This window comes from Myotis daubentonii, chromosome 13 (genome assembly GCF_963259705.1).
Source record: "Myotis daubentonii chromosome 13, mMyoDau2.1, whole genome shotgun sequence".
Classification (NCBI taxonomy): domain Eukaryota; kingdom Metazoa; phylum Chordata; class Mammalia; order Chiroptera; family Vespertilionidae; genus Myotis; species Myotis daubentonii.
Window position 1 is genome coordinate 36,116,020 of NC_081852.1, and position 19,144 is coordinate 36,135,163.

At 38.3% G+C, this 19,144-nt stretch overlaps 1 protein-coding gene across 7 annotated transcripts in view; it reads left to right on the forward strand.

Annotated features, from left to right (window-relative positions):
- Window positions 1-13,306, forward strand: part of A1CF (APOBEC1 complementation factor) — a 77,325-nt gene extending 64,019 nt beyond the window's left edge. For 6 of the 7 annotated variants that reach the window (XM_059662704.1, XM_059662709.1, XM_059662703.1 and 3 more), the window contains 5 exons: window positions 2,164-2,434; window positions 3,626-3,831; window positions 8,812-8,948; window positions 9,846-9,997; window positions 13,073-13,306. In XM_059662704.1, coding sequence (XP_059518687.1) covers window positions 2,164-2,434; window positions 3,626-3,831; window positions 8,812-8,948; window positions 9,846-9,997; window positions 13,073-13,224 — 918 coding nt within the window. In that variant the 3' untranslated portion in view covers window positions 13,225-13,306. The remainder of the gene's footprint in view (window positions 1-2,163; window positions 2,435-3,625; window positions 3,832-8,811; window positions 8,949-9,845; window positions 9,998-13,072) is intronic. The other variant, XM_059662708.1, reaches the window with a different exon arrangement.
- Window positions 13,307-19,144: the final 5,838 nt, after the last annotated feature.

The following is a 19,144-nucleotide window of genomic DNA, read 5'->3' on the forward strand; positions in this document are numbered from 1 at the left end:
TATATATTTATAGGTAGATATTTTCATAGAAGCAGATACATATATTATGTAGTTAAATAGATATTCAATATTATAATTATATTTCACTATAATGTGGTATGGGAAAATCAAAAATAGAATATGGATATTTATATTTAATTTGTTAAGCAAGGTGAGACTTTGAATATTTTGTGCAGTGGAATAATTGTCATATTTACAATTTAGGGAAATGAACCTACTAATAATTGAAATTTCATAGAATAGGAAGAGAGATGTAATTGCAACTAGTTAAAAAGTTATTGGTCATCCAAATGGAAAGAAACAGGACTTGAACTAGGGTGGGAATGGGGCATAGAAGAGAGCTCTACACAGGACTAAGGGGGATGAATTCAAAGGACTCAGGAACTGATTGGATGTAGGGGTGAGAAAGAAGGATGAGTCGATATAGATTTTCAATATTGGAAACCAGAATAATACTGTTAGGGAAGCAAGGCAGGAGAGCCTATTTAAAGAGAAAAGTGATGAGTTGAGCTTTGGATGTGGACATTTATTCTATAAATATTTATGGATGTTTATGATGTACAAAAAATTTTGCTGGGCTTGGGATATTCAGATTGAGATATTGTCTTAGCTCTTGAAATGTCTAAACCAAATAACTAAAATACAATTTTGAGTATAAAACACTGTTGGGTGCCAGAGGTATACAAAACAAATCTATCACAATAAGAAATCTGACTTTGTAGTATGTAATCATTCTATTACAAAGGTCTCTTGATATGAAAGTGCCTATAAGCAGAGACCTATTTGGGTCTCTCATTTTAAGAAAAGACTGGTGATATAAAGCATCTTATCAAGTTTACCTCATTCCTTCAATACTCCATTTCTTCTATTCACATGAATGACAATGTAACAGTTGAATATCAGCTGGATTCTCTCTCCATGTGTTCCATTTGACACTGGCTCCTGCTACCAAAAAGTAGGGTAGATCCATAGAAAGAGGGATAAGTTGCCCCAGAGACTGAACAAAATGGTCAGGGTGAATCACGAGCTCCATCTAGCAGACTTCAATGACCCAGGAACCACTGAATTGCTCATGACATCAGATAACAAGGATGGAAGGCAATTTCTGCAGGAACATTTTCATTATTTCTTTCATTTATATAAAATAGGAGTCCATCGTATCATTAGAAAGAAGCCACAAAAGCTTTCTCATAACACCTTGTTCTTTGATAAGAAATACATTACTCTATCAAGTATTTGTTGAGAGCTATCCTTGTCTCTGTGTATGACAGTGCTACACAGAAGTGAGTCACACATGTAGAGCTAAGCACTTCTATTATATTCAAATATTATCTTCAGCTATTATCTGGAGCTGTTTTCAATGTCAAAAATTTGTGTCAGAATAGGACCAATTCAATAATTCTTGAGGACAAGTTTTCAGGAGTGTGCGACTTGAGAAACCTCAGTACTATCCACCATCTCCATTTGTTAGTTACCAACTGTTCAGCAGGCCAAAAGGTTGCTTCCCAAGGAAGTACATGTGGGGGACAAGGTAATGGCCTCAGATGCCTCTTCCTTGGGTAGCGCCTCACCTTTTAGGTCTCTCCTCCTTCCCAGTGGAAACATACTTACTGTGTAGCAACTCTAAGGAACAAGACCTTTAGTTGGCTAGCAGCCAGAAAGGCCCAACTGGGCTACCCATACCAAAAAGTTAATAATTGACAAGATCTCTTTTTTGGTTTCCTTTCATCTTCATTGTACCCTGCTAGGTAGTGGAGATTTTAATCTCCATAATTAACCTAAACTGTCTTAGAATTATATAATTACATAAACATGTAAACATGTCATTTAAACCATATACATCACATTAAAAATATTACATAATTCTCTCTCAGTGACTGTATTCAGACAATAAATTTATAACCAATATGTTCATGGATGGTGGCCAATTTGTCACTGTAAAAACCTGTTGGCAGTTTATGGGCAACTTCTCAACAAAACTATTCAGGCAAAAATTTAAATGACACACGCCATCAACCTACAGAGCCAAGTACATGTAATTAAAACGGCCAGTGCACATAGCAGCAAATAGGCTAATACAGAAGGAGCCCCATCACGAGGGCTCAGCCTCCCGTGGTTGTCTTCATAGCTTTCTGGTTGCTTTTTCCTTGCTCTCTATAACAGGTGCTGGAAGGCTCCCCCATTGAAGTGACCCTAGCCAAACCAGTGGACAAGGACAGCTATGTCAGGTATACCCGAGGCACAGGTGGCAGGGGCACCATGCTGCAAGGAGAGTATACCTATTCTCTGGGCCATGTTTATGATCCTACCACAGCCTACCTCGGAGCTCCTGTCTTCTATGCCCCACAGGCCTATGCGATTCCTAGCCTTCATTTCCCAGCCACCAAAGGACATTTTGGCAACAGGGCCATTATCCGAGCCCCTTCTGTTAGAGGTAATACTAATCAGCTCTTGCCTTAGAATAACTGCATGATTTCAAATGATTTGTATTGCAATAGCCTTAGTCAAACTGGATGAGTCCACTGAGAAAAAAGAACTCGAAGGTTTTTTTTAAAAAAAAAATCAAATATTTTATCAATAGTTATTCTTCCATAGGAATCTTATTTCACATTACAACTGGTTGAGAAAACTTGGTCATCGCATAGTACAAATGAGTCTTTCCACACCTTTTATCTTTGCATGGGACCCATAACATTTGCACAACCTAAATCTCAGGTCCACAATTGTTCATGTCTCTCTTATCATTGAATCACTATATTGCAATCATACTTAACTTGTCACATAATTAAAACGTTATGCATTTATAATCTGAAATCACATCATAAAACAATGTAGACATTAAATATAAATTGTCAACCAGTTGTAATGTAAGAAAAAACAAACTCTACTCCAAGGGAGAAAAAACACCTTTATAACAAAACCAAAAAAAATCAATGAATGATATTCATGGATGAAGGGTAATCAATTTAACATTTTTATCTTTATGCCACCAATAGGAAATCAAAGTAGCAATGTGGAAAAAAAATCAAAAGGAATCTATTAATGAAACTCAATAGAAATTTAAGCCTCACTTGGACAGAACATAAGATAGAAAACGGTTAATTTAAAAATGCTTTCAATGTTGATTTTCCAACTGGTCATTGAGGACGGCATTATTGGGAAAACTAGAATTCATTTCTGACTTATTGCTCAATGACAAAATGCAAAACTGATATGACCACTGTATGTGGTTATATCATGCTGGGCTGTGTTTTTTTAAAAAAAAAAAATACCTTCCCAATATTAATTATTCTACAGAAAAAAATGTCAATAAAAGGTTAACTGAAGACAGAAACGGAAAATTTTTTCTCTATACTAAATTTTAAAGTTGCTTATGTAATTATCAATAGCTTTGATAGTATTGCTTTCTTCCACAAATCCTTTAAAAAAAAAAAAAAAGAAAGAAAGAAAGACAGCTCTGGTGAACTCTACCTTATGTTGAGTTTCATTACATTAGAATCCTAGGGGTTTCTACCCATCTTCAGGGCAATAATCAATGTGACTTGGGCTAACTTTTCCATTACAGTAAGATTCAGGGTGATTTTCTGGTGGTTTGATTCAGTTTAATGCCTTCTTACATTCCTAGAAATTTACATGAATGTACCTGTAGGGGCTGCGGGAGTGAGAGGACTGGGCGGCCGTGGCTATTTGGCATACACAGGCCTGGGTCGTGGATATCAGGTCAAAGGAGACAAGAAAGAAGAGAAACTCTATGATCTTTTACCTGGGATGGAACTCACCCCGATGAATCCTGTTACCTTAAAACCCCATGGAATTAAAGTTGCTCCCCAGGTACGTGACGTTATGCCAGAGATAGTCTCTTTAAGTTGAGCCAACGTTCATTATTCTCCTTTCATCAAATGACATGACTTGATCTCTACTTAGGTTACTATTTTGTTTTGTCTTGCTTTTATTTTGTTTATTTGTTTGTTTTTAATAGATAAAGTGACCAATCAACATAATGTCTTGTCAGAGTGCTAAGTGTTGTTCCATTATAAATTTTCTCTTTTTTTCAATTATAAAATTTGGTACCTTAAATAATCTTCCAATGAAATGCAAAAATCCTGAGAGCTATTGAGAATATCAACCAATACCTTAAGTAAGATAATATAAAGCCAAGACCTTAGTTCAAAATAAATGGCAATTGTATGTAAGCCAGGTTGGTTAGCAAATGATGAATATTCATGACAGTCAATGAATGGAGCATTTAGGACATCTTTTCTCAGAAACACTGTGTTTACGAGAAAATACCATGTCATCTAAGGTGATGTTACTCAATTAACTCTAAGGCGCCATCAGTCATATCAAATTAAGTTTTCTACTGTGATGATATCTGCACAGTAGCACTACAGTGAGTTTTTATTGCTTTTATTTCACAGTTCTAATTTTCCAAGTTTCTGCATGAGGCTGTATTTTTTATTATTGGAAAATTAAAAGTGATAAAAGTTGTTTTAGAATGGAAACTGAATAATAAACACAGTCAAAATAACACAAAGCTGGTTCTAAGTTAACCAGTAGACTGTTCCCTGTGCAGCACATGCTGATCTCTCTGCAGAGACACTTGGGCTGAGTAACCAATATCTACTTGCTCAGAGTTACAGTCTGTATAGTCCAAGGAAATTTTTCTACTCTCACCCCAAAGGCATAGGCTCTAAGTTTATGGAAGTAGCCTTATGATTGCAAGCGAGTAGAAAAGTTGGTTTTCTAAATGTTCATCTTAAGTAATTTTTTTTTTTTGTAGAATTGCTGGCTTTCTTAGACACACAAATTTGTACATCAAAGTTTTCTGTTAATCCTACCCAGAAAATTAAAAACAAACAATAACTCCTATCAGAGTGGTAAACAGCAATCATTTGTTTGTTCAAAAACTGCTTATTGGGCATTCTTTAACAAGTATTTTATGAGTTCTGGTGATAGAAAATGGAATATAACACAATCCCTTACCATCAAAAATTATGTGGCACAGGAAAAGTAATCCAATTTAGAAATGGGCAAAAGACCTGAATAGACATTTTTCAAAAAAAACTATACAAATGGTCAACATATTTTTTTAAATGAGGAAATCCTGCCATTCGTGTCAACCTGGATAGTTCTTGAGTATGCTAAGTGAAATAAGTCAGACAGAGAAAGACAAATACTGTATGATCTCATTTATATGTGGAATCTTAAAAAAATATATCCAAACTCTAAAAAAGAGATCAGGTTTATGGTCAACAGAGGCAGATGGTGGAGGTGGAAGAATTGGAGGAACATGGTCAAGAGATACAAACTTTTAATTATAAGATAATGAGTTACTAGGGATGTGATGTACAATATAATGACTATAATTAATACCACTGTATAATATATATGCGGGTTGTTAAGAGAATAAATCCTAAGAATTCTCATCACAAGGAAAGTAACTTTTTTCTTTTTCCTACTTTTTATTGCATTTGTATTAGATAATTGATGCTAACTAAACTTATTATGGTAATCATTTTATAATATATGTAAGTCAAACTAATATGTGTACACTTGAAACTCACACCGTGATGTATGTTAATTATCCTATCTAATTATAGCCAAACATGGTAATTGACCATACCTTTGCTACACCTCCCATTGGCTAATCAGTGAGATATGCAAATTAACCACCAACAAAGATGGCGGCTAATTTGCATACCGCAGGCAGGGCAGGACAGCGTGAGCCGCCAGCGCGAGCCGCCATCCAGGCCCCCATGGGAGACGCCAGAAGCCACTTGCCTGCTGCCTGGGACACAGGCACACCCGCCCCGCAAGCCCCAGGAGCCTCCTGCCTGCCACCCGGGACGAGATCTGGTCCGGGCTGCTGGCGGGCCCCAGAAGCCCCAGAAGCTGCCAGATATGGCAGTAACTCTATCAGTAAGCACTCTGAAAGTCAGTGGCATAAATGCACCAATTAAAAGACAGATTATGAGGGTGAATCAAAAACAAAACCCACTTTAAATATAAAGACACATATAGATTAAAAGTAAATGAATTAAGCCGCAGCCTGCTTTGCTCAGTGGATAGAGCATTAGCCTGTGGACTGAAGGGTCCCAGGTTAGATTCCAGTCAAGGGCATGTACCTCAGTTGCTGGCTTGATCCCCAGTCCCTATCAGAGCATGTGCAAGAGGCAACCAATCAATGTGTCGCACCCTTTCCCTTCAGTCTCTCTAAAATTCAATGGAAAAATATCCTTGGGTGAAGATTAACAAAAACAAAGTAAATGGATTAAGTAACATTAAAGAGATTATAAGAAAAAATATATTCCAAATTTTATAGTTGTATAATGTTATGTTTAGTTGTATAATGGTTATGTTTAAATTATTAACACCTAAGAAATTGGGTGAAGGGTACATATAATATGCTGTAGTATTTTATAGTTTTTTTACATGTATGAGATTATTTCAAATTAAAATATTAAAAAATTAAAAATTAATAAAATATTAATTGAAATGTATCTGCATTACATGAAAAATCTCCTAATTGCTTCTAGCATAATTTATTAAATTGTGGTAAAATTTACAAGGGTTCAATTAAAAAATATCTTAATTCTAAATGATATAATAGAAAATATATAATAGTGCAGTTATAAGCACTTATCTGAAAATAAAAATTTAAAGAAGGGATTAGCCAAAGAAAATATATGCACAACCCATGCACACAGACAAAAGTATGGTGATGGCCAGAGAAAAGTGGGGAGCAAGAGCTGGGTAGAGGGGGCAAAAGGGGGGAAATAGGGACATCCTATATAATAATAATAAAAGGCTAATATGCACATTGACTGAACGGCAGAATAGCCGGTTGCTATGATGCGCACTGGCCACCAGGGGGCAGACGCTCAATGCAGGAGCTGCCCCCTGGTGGTCAGTGCACTTCCATATGGGGAGTGCCACTCAGCCAGAAGCTGGCTCATGGCTGGCCAGCGCAGAGGTGTGGCAGGAGCCTCTCCCACCTCCGTGGCAGCACTAAGAATGTCCAACTAACAGTTTCGGCCCGATCCCTTGGGGACCTAAGGGACATCCCCCAAGGGCTCCCTGGCTGCCAGAAGGATGTCTGACTGCAAGCTTAGGCCCGATCCCTGGGGGATCGGGCCTAAGTCGAAAGGTGGACATCCCCCAAGGGTTCCTGGACTGCAAATGGGCACAGGCCAGGCTGAGGGATCCCCCTCCTCAGGGGGGGTTTTTGTGCACTGGGCCTCTAGTATCTCAATAAAACTGGGAAAACATTATATGGCAATTCAGTGAGAAGATACTAACAGGTACACAGATCATTCTTAAAAAAATCTAGCAAATGCCATGAGTTTGGCACTCAGAGCTTTGCTCAGAAAACACAAAGCTAGTCACCCAATCTCCCTTGGGTTAAAACCCAAAATAAGAAACCTAATTAAGCTACTGGGAAAACTAGAAATATTCTAAGAAAATAAAAAGTAATGATCATCATAAATTCTGTAGAACAGTTCTGAGAGCTCTTATACCATGAGTAAAGATCTCTGCTTTTAATATCAAACCCAGGTTAGAAACTGGTCATGCTTTTTATTAAGATGTGAGTAACCATCTCTACCAACTAATGAAAATTCTTTAATTAATTTGTCCCCAAATTTCTGCAACTATGGCTTAGAAACTGAAGATCATGTCACCCCAACCTTCATGAAGGAGCCTTAAGAACTCCACAGTGGAGTTGTGAACTTCCAACAAGAAGAGCCGAGGGACACATGCTGACCTGCAGTCAGCAGTTAGAGCTGCTACTCCGTTAGCACATTACAGACTATCTGCCAGTTAAAGCAATTTATTATTGCTTGGGAACTTCAGAGAATGCTTTGTAGATGACAAGAGATGCTACAAAACTGAGGATATTACAAGAAAAGTTAATAAAGAAGATAGGAGCAATCTATAAATTGAATAAACTGGAAAAGGTCATGCCATTGCAGCTGGATTGGTGTTAGAACAAATGAGATAAGCTCCATACGGGCATCCTGGGACATTGTTCTGTCCCAGCGAGTTTTGTTTGTTTGATTTTTTCAGATTTATGCCCGATTTTGCACAGTTTATTGAATCTGCCAACTAATGGGAGTATCAGGGCTTGTGGGCCACCAAAAAGTGGCTTCAAGATGAAGAAAATATGTGCTTTTAGACATGATTCAGTTTGCAGTAATGATAGAAAAAGACAAAACATCCAGGAAGTTGCCATAAACCAGACAATTGTAAAAATAACCAGAAGTGTCGTTCGCCAAAAACATTGCAACTGTCAACACCTATCGATCCTCATCAATAAATACTAACCAATTCAACTTTAAAACTCTATTTTTATGAAAATCTGAAGTTAAACTTTATGATAAATAACATAAAATAAGAATATACTGTATCCTTAGGTTATTTTCTCTAAACCATTATAAACAGAAGGACTGAAGATAATAATGAGTAAATCCAGCCACACAGTGCTAGGATATCAAATTTTTAAACAGGGATAAGTATATCAAACAGATCACAAAATTAAACTATTGGTAAAAAGTTACAGCTAATGGACTAAACTAAAAACATATTAGACTAAGTGGTGTGAAGATGGTTTTTATGAATTAATAGACCTAACATTTTAAATAGAGTTCAAATTAAGTTCATCTTAAGTTTTATGAGTCATTAAACCATGTGGCATTTTATATCTTTTTATATTAGCTTAAACTCTGAAGGACAGAGTTAAAAACCTGAAAGCTAGAGAAATAATGCAAATGTGACATTTGAAAGAAAAGTCTTTTTTTCTTTTCACTCTTGTAGGTATTAGAGGAAATTTGTCAGAAAAATAACTGGGGACAGCCAGTATATCAACTGCACTCTACCATTGGACAAGATCAAAGGCAACTATTCTTATACAAAATAACCATTCCTGCTCTGGCCAGCCAAAATCCTGCAATGTGGGTAACTTCTCCAAATTCCTAATCATATCAATTTTAGAATAAGAGACTCTTATAAATTAAATGCATTTTAACACTTTCTCAATAAGATAAATATTCAACTCTACTACCCACTCATTTTTCATTAAATGAAACATTGAGATGTAGAGTTGTGATGTATGTGCCAACTATGAGACTGTCATCTCAAAACCCCCAAATTTTGTGTAGACAATGAAGACCTGGTAGTAAAATCAACCAATGGAAAACTGCAGCTGTAAAATTTAACAGGAATGAAAAGTATAACCTATTCTTTGATCTGTGTAGTATTTAGGTTGAACTGTATGAAATAGCCATTTTATACAAAATCATGCTCTGAGGTTTAAATTTTGGACCAATGATGCAATCTCTCTGCTAGTGGATATCACCTTCTGAATTTTACCTGGAACCTGCATTTCTGCATTATTTTAGGAACCGTCATGGTTCATATGCACCTTAGAAAAGCTATATAATGAGTTACAAGTATGCTCCAGGAATGACGTCAACCACCATTGTTCTACCAGTGGTCGGCAAACTGGCCCCTTGAGTGTGGCTCTTCCTAAGCCTTAGGAGTACCCTAATTAAGTTAGTAAAAATGTACCTACCTATACAGTTTAAGTTTAAAAAATTTGGCTCTCAAAAGAAATTTCCATCTTTGTACTGTTGATATTTGGCTCTGTTGACTAATGAGTTTGCCGACCACTGGCCAATGTATAGATATGTCTACATGCATATATATGTAGAAACTTTAATGGCAAAGAGAATGAACATACCCACACAAAATTCTGTCATCCTCTCATCCTCAAAAGCTAACAGCGCCTTAGATGTTTACCTGTCTCAATAGCATGAGTTTAAAATACTCGCCCTGATTGTGCTTTCCAGCCATGCTTTCACACCTCCGAAGCTAAGTGCCTACGTGGATGAAGCAAAGACATACGCAGCCGAGTACACCCTGCAGACCCTGGGCATTCCCACCGATGGGGCCAGCGCTCCCACTGCAGCAGCTGCTGCCGCTTCTGCGGCTGCTTTTCCAGGTATGAAACTATTGGGCCAGAAAGGGCACCCTGCAGAGAGTGTCTTGGAAACCCTTCTTGGTACCATGGACTCATAGAGTTGTTTGTAAACTCCACCTACAATAAATGCAGTTTACACCATCGGTGACCAAAAAGAATTTGCCAGATAAGTCAACCATTAAAGTCTGAGGCAAGAGAATAGAGCTGGGCAGCAGAGTGGGTTGGGTCTAGGCTAGGGCCATGTGATCTTGAATGAGCCATTCTCTCTGCAGCTGATTTGCTTTGGTTTGGTTTTTACTTTCAGTAAGCACATTTGGAACTACCTATTAACAGCTGATGTTTATCTGAGCTCCTACCCTGTGCCAGGCACTCACCTAAATCCCCAGCGCATTAGTACTTTAGGCTGTCGCAGTAATGCTCACGACGCCAGAGGTAGGTTCTAGCCTAATGCTTGTTGTATAGATGAAGAACCTGAGTCCTGGAAAGATTAAGTCAGTTGGCCAAGGTCAATCAGCTTTTAAGCAATTCTTACACTTCCTCCCCAAATCCAATCTTCAATTTTACTTTTGTTACTTTGATTTATGAAAGATGTGTAGATTACATTTTTCTTAAATTATTTTAAGTCAAAAAACTGTGGGGGGGGGGTGAGAGAGAGAGTCAATATGTGCACAATCAAGACTCATTTTATCTGTTCTATAACTTTTGTTCAGGACATATGCTGATTGCTTAAAATAAAGTCTATCTGTAGATCAACAAGCCTTCAGGGTGACATTTAAAGACCTTTCCGCATTTATCATATACCTACAATAAATGCTGATAATTTAAAAAATGAATCTTCTAGAGAGGGGACCAAATTTCTTTTGGAAATATTTTCTCAGCATTCAGTTTGAATAACTCCATTCCTTTTTTTTAAAGTAATAAACGTTTATTTCTTTTCCCTTAAAAAATTTCATTCTGACTTGTCACTGTATCCAGATACCCCATAAGCCCAATCAGAGAGTTCTGACTAGACCTGGAAATATGGCATTCCTATTGATTGATTAATCCATACATTGGTTATATGAAGGTGTGAGAAATCTATACCCCACACATCCATATCCTTGGGCCAAATCTCACTTATTTTTATTTCCCCAAAATTCTGAATAGATACTCCACTCTGGCAGGTGAGGCTGAAACTAACGCTTCACACGTGGATGTGACCCCAATTCCAGCTGCCACTGCAGAGGGCATGGTCTCCCCTGGGCTGTACGAGGGCCACCAACCCCGGAATTGCATCCCATAAAACAGGGTGTTGATGTCTGTGCACTGGGGACATGGCCAGGACTTCTCAGTTCTTGAAGAAAGTTGAACCCCTGTCTTGCAGAAAACTACCCCAACAACCCCTAACAAATGTACTATAAAAATAAATGAGCTAATGTCAGGAGAACTTTAAAGCTTGCTTCACATTGGAAAGGACTTACTTTTTCCCAAGAATATCGTATCTTATCCATACTTATTTGCTCCTACAAGAAGCAAAAAAATTTAGGGCATGACTGTGTCTTGGGAATATTTAAGAATTTAAGAATCTCTCACAACTTTATAGCGGGATCAAGCAGAGAATAATAGGCTTCAAGGGAAGAATCTGTTTAAAACACAAATACTTTGGTGCCTAAGAAATTAGCAAAATTGCAAAAGAAAATTCAAAACACCTAAAGATAAAATCTATGCCGCACACACATATGCATGCATTACTTACTTACTTTAGATATTCTGTTTCCAAAATCATGAAAGTAGTTGTTAACACATTTCTCATGTCCTTGGGAAATGTACCAAACTTCACCAGGGCATTAGTCAGCATTACTGCTCAAAGTGCAGGAGCCAAGGAGGGGATTCAATTTAAAAAAAAAAAATAGTCCCCCCAGCGTCCAGCCACCCCCGCCTGAAAAGCCACCAGAAAGAAATCGATGTGTCTGGGGGGTCGGGCAGACTTCCACAGCACATAATGCAAATGGGCTTTCGTGGGTGGCTTTTTTGTTTTTTGTTTTTTTTATCAGATCCCTGTTTATTGCTTAATTACTTTTCCCCTTTTCTCATCGTCTTTTACAATTTTTGGATCATCCCAAATACCCAGTTTTGCTCTAAAACACTAACGGGTTAATATTGCTTCAAGATAAGAGCTGCTCTCTTCAAAAGTGATTACTAAGCAGCTAAACATAATACTAAGCCCTAGCTGGCTTGGCTCAGTGGATAGAGCATCAGCCTGTGGACTGAAGGGTCCTGGGTTCGATTCCAGTCAAGAACACATGCCTGGGGTTGTGGGCTTGATCCCCAGTAGTGGGTATGCAGGAGGCAGCCAATCAATGATTTTCTCTCATGATTGATCTTTCTATCTCTCTTTCCATCTCGCTTCCTGTCTGAAATCAATAATATGTAAAACCATAATACTAAGGTGACAGCACACAATGATTTCCTTGTAAGTCAAAACTTGGCTTGCAGGGGGGAGGGGAGAAGGGGGAAGGGAGGGGGGGGGTGAGGACAGGCATCCAAATACACCAAAGGTAGCTTGATGGTAGGGGGAGAAGACACTATTTGCCCTTCAAGGTTAGCTCTCATTGTGGGAAGGCTACTTAGTATTTGCTTTCATGGTGCCATGCTATAAAAACATGCTAAAACTGTAAATATGTATCCTACTGGTCTACCCACGCCCTACACATACTTCCCAGGTGAAAGCAATGTCTTATCATTTCATTAAGGTGGGGCTGGGGAAGCAGGAGACGCAGACCCACCGAGCCCCACCCCCCATCCCTGCCTCCTTTATAAATTCTGAGACCCTCTGAAAAAGCTATAATCCCGCACTTTCCTCCACTCGGCATCCTGTTAAGTTTGTCTCGTGGACCCTGTCCCCCGGGTTTCTAATTCTCTCCGAGTGAAGTGATTCTGCCACAGGTGCTGGACCTCACTCGGAGGAATGCTGCCCCCTAAAGGATGAGTCCCCTGAGAGCACCGTTTAAAATTAGCACAGATGAGAATAGGCACATATTCCGAAAGGAAGACGGGAAGCCCACGGGAAGCAAACGGGAATCCCTTTCACGCAGTTTTCTCTGCCTCCTCCTCCAGCATATGCCGTCCCTAGCGCAACTGCGCCCGTGTCCGCGGCCCAGCTCAAGCAAGCAGTGACCCTCGGACAAGACTTGGCAGCATACACAACGTATGAGGTCTACCCCACTTTCGCAGTGACCGCCCGGGGCGATGCATATGGCGCCTTCTGAAGATATCTTTTCTTTATTTTATTTTAATAATAAGACACACAACTCTACCTAGAAGAAATAAACCTCTAACTCAGTCCCCTAATGATCACACGTAATGCTTTTCTTCACGTGATACTGTGGAATCGCGATAGGAGAATATGATTCCCAAACCAATCCAATGTTACGGAGCCCTTTCTCTAACAGAAGGCTGAAGAGCCACTACCCCCAGGTGGCTCTTGCACGGTTGCTGAGTGGCTTGGGAGCACATTTACGAACCCTGACGGAGTGGAGAGAGAGCTTTTAACCGACCTCCCGAGTCAGTAACAACAGAGAGCCAAGTCAACCCCAGAGTCTTCACCCTGGCTTGCACCTGAGTTTTGTGATCCCCAAAGTCACCAAAGGCAGAGGGAAGGTGAGAGGATGCTTTTCAAAACATGCTCTCCATTACCCGCTAAGTGGAGTGTGTGCACAGGCTGAGGCTTGTGAAAAAAAAAATGTCCAAGGTTTGATGAATCAGCATTTGCAGTTTGAAAATTCCGCCCAGGCACTTTGTCATAGGTCAGCATCTCCCTGTCCCCTGCAATCCCCGGGGACTTCCTGGAAATGGATGTGATATATTGCAGACCTGGTGAAAGCAACCCAGGCCTATGGTTTATTCAACTCATTAGCCCACCTCGTTGCCCCTAGAACTCCTGCCCTTCCCAAGCAAGGCAATCATCCTTCCGACCTGAAATGACTTTTTCTTATTTTAAACGTTTGATGTGTCCATATTGATTTATTTTCATTTCAGTCTTATTTTGCTCTTCTCCAATATCTTAAAAAAGGAAATACCACTTATAAACTATCACCTATGATACTTTTAGCTATTTGGCAAATTGGCTGAAAAGTCATTTCAAACAAAGCAAGCAATAAAGATTTGCTCTTATTTCTTTGACCTTTTTGCAATACTCAGGCCACCATCCAGCTTCAGAGACAGTTAAAGTAACTTGGTTCAGCCTTGGACTATCTCACGCGCCTATATTGAGTCTGCCAGGAAATCCTCTACCTTCCCTTCCTTTTACTTCCAATGAGCATCAGACATCTTCGGCAGAGCTGAATGCTGTGGCCTTGGAGCCGCCACAGGAAAACCTTATCTCCTCACTGCTGACTAGAGGCTGATTCTCCAGACACTCAGCAAGGGTGGGATTTACCAAAAGCCCCTAGAGTCGAGGGCCTCTTCTCCAGGAACATCTGATGGGGAGGAGGATGCTACAAAAGTCAGAATGGAGAGGAGTAGAAGGCCCTACTCGTTTGCCATCCTTATACGCGATTGCTTTTTGTTCCAAGCAGAAATAACCTTTCCAACCACCCAGTACCCATACTACTTCTCAAGTTTCATCAGTGATTTAAGACACAACAGTACTACAATTTCCATCTTTAAAAATCCCTAGGCCCTTGTAAAATTCTACAGGACTCAAGGGAAAACATAGGTAGAAAGGCATAAACAAAGTATCAACTCTTGACTGGAATTCTGATTCAAAATCAGGCCAGATTCCAATCAAAATCAGATAAATTCCAAAAACAAAAGTCCTTTTTACCTTTCAGTTCTGTGAACTCCAATCAGATGTCAAAGGCCTCGATGTTACAGATGGAATGTTGAAAGGCCTTTGTTTTTAGCTTTGTATTTCCCTTCTCAGACCCCCTAGGACAGTGGTCCCCAAACTTGCCTACATATTGGAAATACCTGGAGGAACTTTCAAAGCCAAGATCACACCTCATACCAATTACATCAGAATGTCTTGGGGTCAGTAATTTTGACATCAGTATTGTTTTTTAAAGATAAGGTGATTCCAATTATGCAACTAAGTTTGGGAACTGCTTATTTTTCCCCCCTGTCTATTTCATGTTTGTTAAGTAGAAAAATGCAAGAAAAATTTGTCTAAATTAAAACAAAATGGCCAAATCATACTTTTACATGTATTCATCTTATGAAAGTATGAACTTCAATATAATGCATATTGGCTACAAACTAGCTCTTGGGTCAAGCTAATTCTAAAAATGAGAAAGTGAAAAAGTTCTTAAGCAATGTGTAGGTCCAAATTTACACTTCCCCACAGACCAGCTTTTATACTCCATGACAGTAATTGCATTGGGGGTCAGGCAAATTCCTACTCATTTCAAAAAAAATTCCAAGAGCAAGAGTTGTAATTCTCTTTAAAATCTATAAAAATGAATGGAAAGGGCACTCTATACGTCTAACCACTGCAAAATAGGAGGTTTTATCCAGAGGAATTATAATTTAATCAAAATGAACAATTAGTAAATATAGGAATCTCTTTATGAGAAAACTCATTATTCCAGATTAAATTATAAATGTTAAGAGTAAAGACTTAAACATACAATAATACAAAAATATCAAGAAGATTACGACTGGAACCCCATCTCATTACTTTCTTGAGGAAAAAACATAAGTATTCATGATATTTACATCCTGAGGACTGATTTTATTCAAGTAAGTAGATGTGGCTTTATTTTTTGCTGGAATGTTACTTCAATCTAGTAAAAGCCAGAGGATAGTTCAAATTCTATCAGAACATATTTATAGAAAGTGTCAATGTGTCTACCATGTCATATGTTTGCATTTACTTTGCCCACGTTAATTAATGTAGACCAAGTCCTGCTATAGTTTCTGAAAATTTAAAAATGGGATTTTGAAAACCAAGTGTAGATCCAAAGGTTTCCTTTGCATGGTGTTTACATTTTTGGCCTTCAAATATTAGAACCTACTTAATACCTATCATACTTGTGTATCAATATTCATTTTTCAGTTATTTCTTACTTTATTGCTTCCTAGAAATAAATTTTCATAGAAAAAATTAAAATGAGTCAACCAACCAAGCAATAATAACAAAATATCCAAGCAAATAATTTAGAAACATCCAGTACATTAGAACTGGGTTTCTAAATATTGGTCATCAATAGCTTACTGAGAATTAAAATCAGGCAGTGTTACTTAGGAGGAAATGGAACAGCCGTCAGAGTAGATGTCTGTTTTCCTACCTATAAAAATGCTGCTTCTTCTCAAATTGCTGTACTTCTCTACCAACCCATTAGTATAACTAGTAGACCACCTTTAACTGCAACAAAATGTAATTCTCTAGGTGACTAGTTTTCCCCTCCTACCCCTGCCCAAACCTGGTATCATGCCAAACCACGCTATGTTTGTGTAACAGCACCCAAAATTGCTGCTAGAAAGCTACCTCATTTAAAGAAAGTAAGCTGCCAACAGGAGCTAAGAGATTGAAGAATGTCAATCCCACTCAGGGTTGAGCAACGTCTCTTGTCTTTCCGGTGTGACAATACATCTGGGTGTGCCAGGACAGTGCTGGCTTACACCTGTTGCCCATGTTATAAATACTTACAATAGCTCCTCTTACTCTCAAATGTGTCCAGTGTAGGTGAGAAATTATACAGGGACCCCTTCATTATGGCCGTTTAAAAAATGTTGTAGAATTAGCTTTATTCTCCCCAAAGCAGACACAGCTTCAATTCAAGATCCCAGCTACTCCTTTTTGGCCGAGGTAGGAGCACAGTGAACAGAGAGAAAGATGTGTCATCTTCTCCCCCACGGTTCTCCTCAATCCACTCCCCATCTAGCTGTCCCTCTACCCAGTCTTTGCTGGTCCAACTTTTCCTCCCACTGCCCCTGGGCTACAGGTCCTGAGTTCTGCCATCAGGGACAGAGCTAGCAGCCACAAGGCTAGATTAGGCAGGGGACAAGATGTGAAACAGCTCTTAGGGACATGTTCTTGGCCTGTCACAACCATAGGGCATGAGGAGGTTCATAAACCATTGGCTGGTTCCTTTCTTCCTTGAACTGAGCTATTTATACCCCAAGCCAGAAAGGACTTCCTTCACCTTAAAAAGAAATTTAAAGGACTATGCAAAATTTTTAAAAAGGAAATAAATATAAAGATCCAGAGGAGCTTTAAAACATGAATTTGTCATATTCACATACTAATTTATGATGTTAATGAGCATATCCCCATGCTTTTTAATCTACTTGAAAGCATTTTGGTCATTAACTATCTCTGTTTCCTAAATATACTTGTGTTTATAAAATTCAAAATCTATTTCACAAGCCTTACCTATACCTATATTTTTTGGCAATAAGTGATTTGCAACAAAACATACATACTTTTTTCAAATGTAAATTTTATTTAGATACTTAACATTTGCTACTATAATTCCTAAGAGATCTTTGGGCGCACAGGCTGCAGATACGTCTATTTAAATCAGCCCATCATGATCACTGATTTAAATATTTATTATAATTATTGGTATTTTTATTCCTATTCCTTTATGAGTTTTTTTCTGACTTTTCTGGCTGCAATATAACCAGATAGGTTATCCTCTATCTTTTAATGAAAAGCAAACTGTCAGCAAAATGCATTTCTAGTTTCTAGGTATTAGTTTCTTGATTGTTTTCCTTTTTGTTATTATTGACTTTATTTATGTGAAGTTAGTTAGCTGAGGCACCAAAAGAAAGATACAAAAACAGTATTAAAGAGTATGCCTAAAGCACTTATTTTTATACTTTGAGTACAATGTTTTATAGAACTCTGTGGTCTATCTAAATATACTAAGTAAAATTACAACATTCATTTATTGGGAAACTGATCATTAGCTTGGAAGCAATAAACATAATGGGTACCATGGAATCATAAATCACATGAAATGGGCAATAATACAATATTGTAATGACTAGTGTAATTCGAGGATAGCAAAATGATTACAATTGAATTGTCAAGTACTGTTATAAAGTTTTAAAAACTAATAACCTGAGTTGCTGATTTATTTTTTTCTTTCCTAAAAACTAAAAGTTGACTCTTTTTGAGTAAATACTAAATATTAATGACCTATCATTGCGATGTCCTTTTGGTGATTTCTATACATTTCCATCTTTTATAAAAGTCCACTTTGGTGTGCTTTCTGAGAGTAGATGTCACTGAATAATTAAATGCATTCTTTTCTAATCAATAAAGAAAATAAGAGGAACACTCAGAAACTAAAAATAAAGAGAAAACATGACTCCAGAAAGGTAAGTGGGCTCTGAGATCAACATTGACCCTGGTGGAGGAGGGCCAGGGTGTGCTGACCCCTGGTGGCTAAGCCAGTGATGGCGAACCTATGACACGTGTGTCAGAAGTGACACACGAACTCATTTTTTTGGTTGATTTTTCTTTGTTAAATGGCATTTAAAAATATAAAATAAATATCAAAAATATAAGTCTTTGTTTTACTATGGTTGCAAATATCAAAAAATTCTATATGTGACATGGCACCAGAGTTAAGTTAGGGTTTTTCAAAATGCTGACATGCCGAGCTCAAAAGGTTCGCCATCACTGGACTAAGCAGAGGTCAGCAAACTACCCCTTGAGCAGCAGATTCAGCCATGTGTGTTTTGTTAGCCCTTGAGCTAAGAATGGTTACTATATTTTTAAAGGACTGAGCTAGGATTTTTTTATTTTAAAAAGTGCTTTAAAAATAAAAGGAATAATTTGTGACAAAGACCAAAGATGTCCCAAAAGCCTAAACACTTGCCATCTGACCCTTTACACAAAGCTTGCCAACCCTGCACTAAGCCAACACCACATATTTTGATTTCTGTTACAGGTAGCACCACACTCCTAGGTGCCAAATTCTGAAGTAGCTAGGATTAGGTTAAGCTGCCAGTGACAGTACCTGAAACACGAGTGGTTTAAATAAATAAGATAGGATTTTATTGTCCCTTGTCTCGAACTCCCAAATGGCAGATCCGTGCCAGTATTGTGCTTCACAGTGTCATGAACAGAGGGTCTTTCTTCTTGTCACTGCATTTGCGACAAGATAATGGCATTTACATTCCAAAGCGAAGGATAGAGGAAGGACAAAGAAGAGGAAAGGACAACAACTAGCTTTC